The following is a 934-nucleotide window of genomic DNA, read 5'->3' on the forward strand; positions in this document are numbered from 1 at the left end:
GCTCAATTGTTGTGCTGTGATGATGTCTTCTCTTTTATGAGCACAAGAACTAAAAGTGCTGCTGAGTTTGAGACACGGGGAGACTTGGGACATCGCCATAACCACAAAGGATTAGGTTTCTATCTAGGAAACAATCAGTGATTCTTCATGTAACCTCTTGCAATAGCTGGCATTAATTTATACATTTACAAAGAGAAATTTTACAAAATAAATTATGACTATATAATTATTTTCTACAGAATTTTCTTTTGATTAATTGGTAACTGAATGGTACCAAGTCACATGTGAAGTAGTTCTTTAAATTTCCTACCTTCCCTTTTCTATTGGTTAATAGTTAAGCAGATAATGTCAGTAGTTAACCATTAGAGAAGCAGAGGTATTGTGCATTCATTAATCAGAGAGTAACACTGCTTAGCCATTAGAAGGCTAAGCATGGTTATCTGGTTCTCCATTAGCCAGAGAGTTGATTTATAGGTTCACAAATGCGGCTGAAACATCAGAACCTGCTTACTCAGAAGAGTGATAAGCAATGAGTTCCAAACAGCAACGTGTGAAACTAAATGATGGCCACTTCATTCCTGCACTGGGCTTTGGCACGTATAAACCTGAAGAGGTAAGAACAGTGGGGTTGTGGTAGGGGGTCCAAGAGAAAACAGACTAAGGGTGAGTGGAGGAGATAAAGCTGTCAGGTCACCCACTTCCTAGGTGACACTGTGGGACTCATCTGGTTCTGTTTCTTTAGACTAGAGCTATTCTAGGCACAAGATAGAAGATAGTGTGATTTTGTTCTGTATTAAGGTCAGATTTCAGTGTTTCTTTGCTTGGGAAAAGAGATCAGTCACCAGTCCAGAAACACATCAACTTCCTTGATTTGATGCTAGTTGCAGGGTTCTTCTGCTTAGCTCTAAATTCCAGGGTTTTGCCCCCCTATTAA

The 934-nt window shown here is 39.4% G+C and overlaps 1 protein-coding gene across 1 annotated transcript in view; it reads left to right on the forward strand.

Annotated features, from left to right (window-relative positions):
* The first annotated feature begins 405 nt into the window (after positions 1-405).
* The window catches only part of LOC129675507 (aldo-keto reductase family 1 member C13-like), an 11,117-nt gene continuing 10,588 nt past the window's right edge, over positions 406-934 (forward strand). The window contains 1 exon segment of the mRNA XM_055605487.1: positions 406-613. Coding sequence (XP_055461462.1) covers positions 530-613 — 84 coding nt within the window. The 5' untranslated portion in view covers positions 406-529.

The sequence above is a fragment of the Psammomys obesus genome, unplaced genomic scaffold (genome assembly GCF_907164565.1).
Source record: "Psammomys obesus unplaced genomic scaffold, mPsaObe1.curated_primary_1811, whole genome shotgun sequence".
Classification (NCBI taxonomy): domain Eukaryota; kingdom Metazoa; phylum Chordata; class Mammalia; order Rodentia; family Muridae; genus Psammomys; species Psammomys obesus.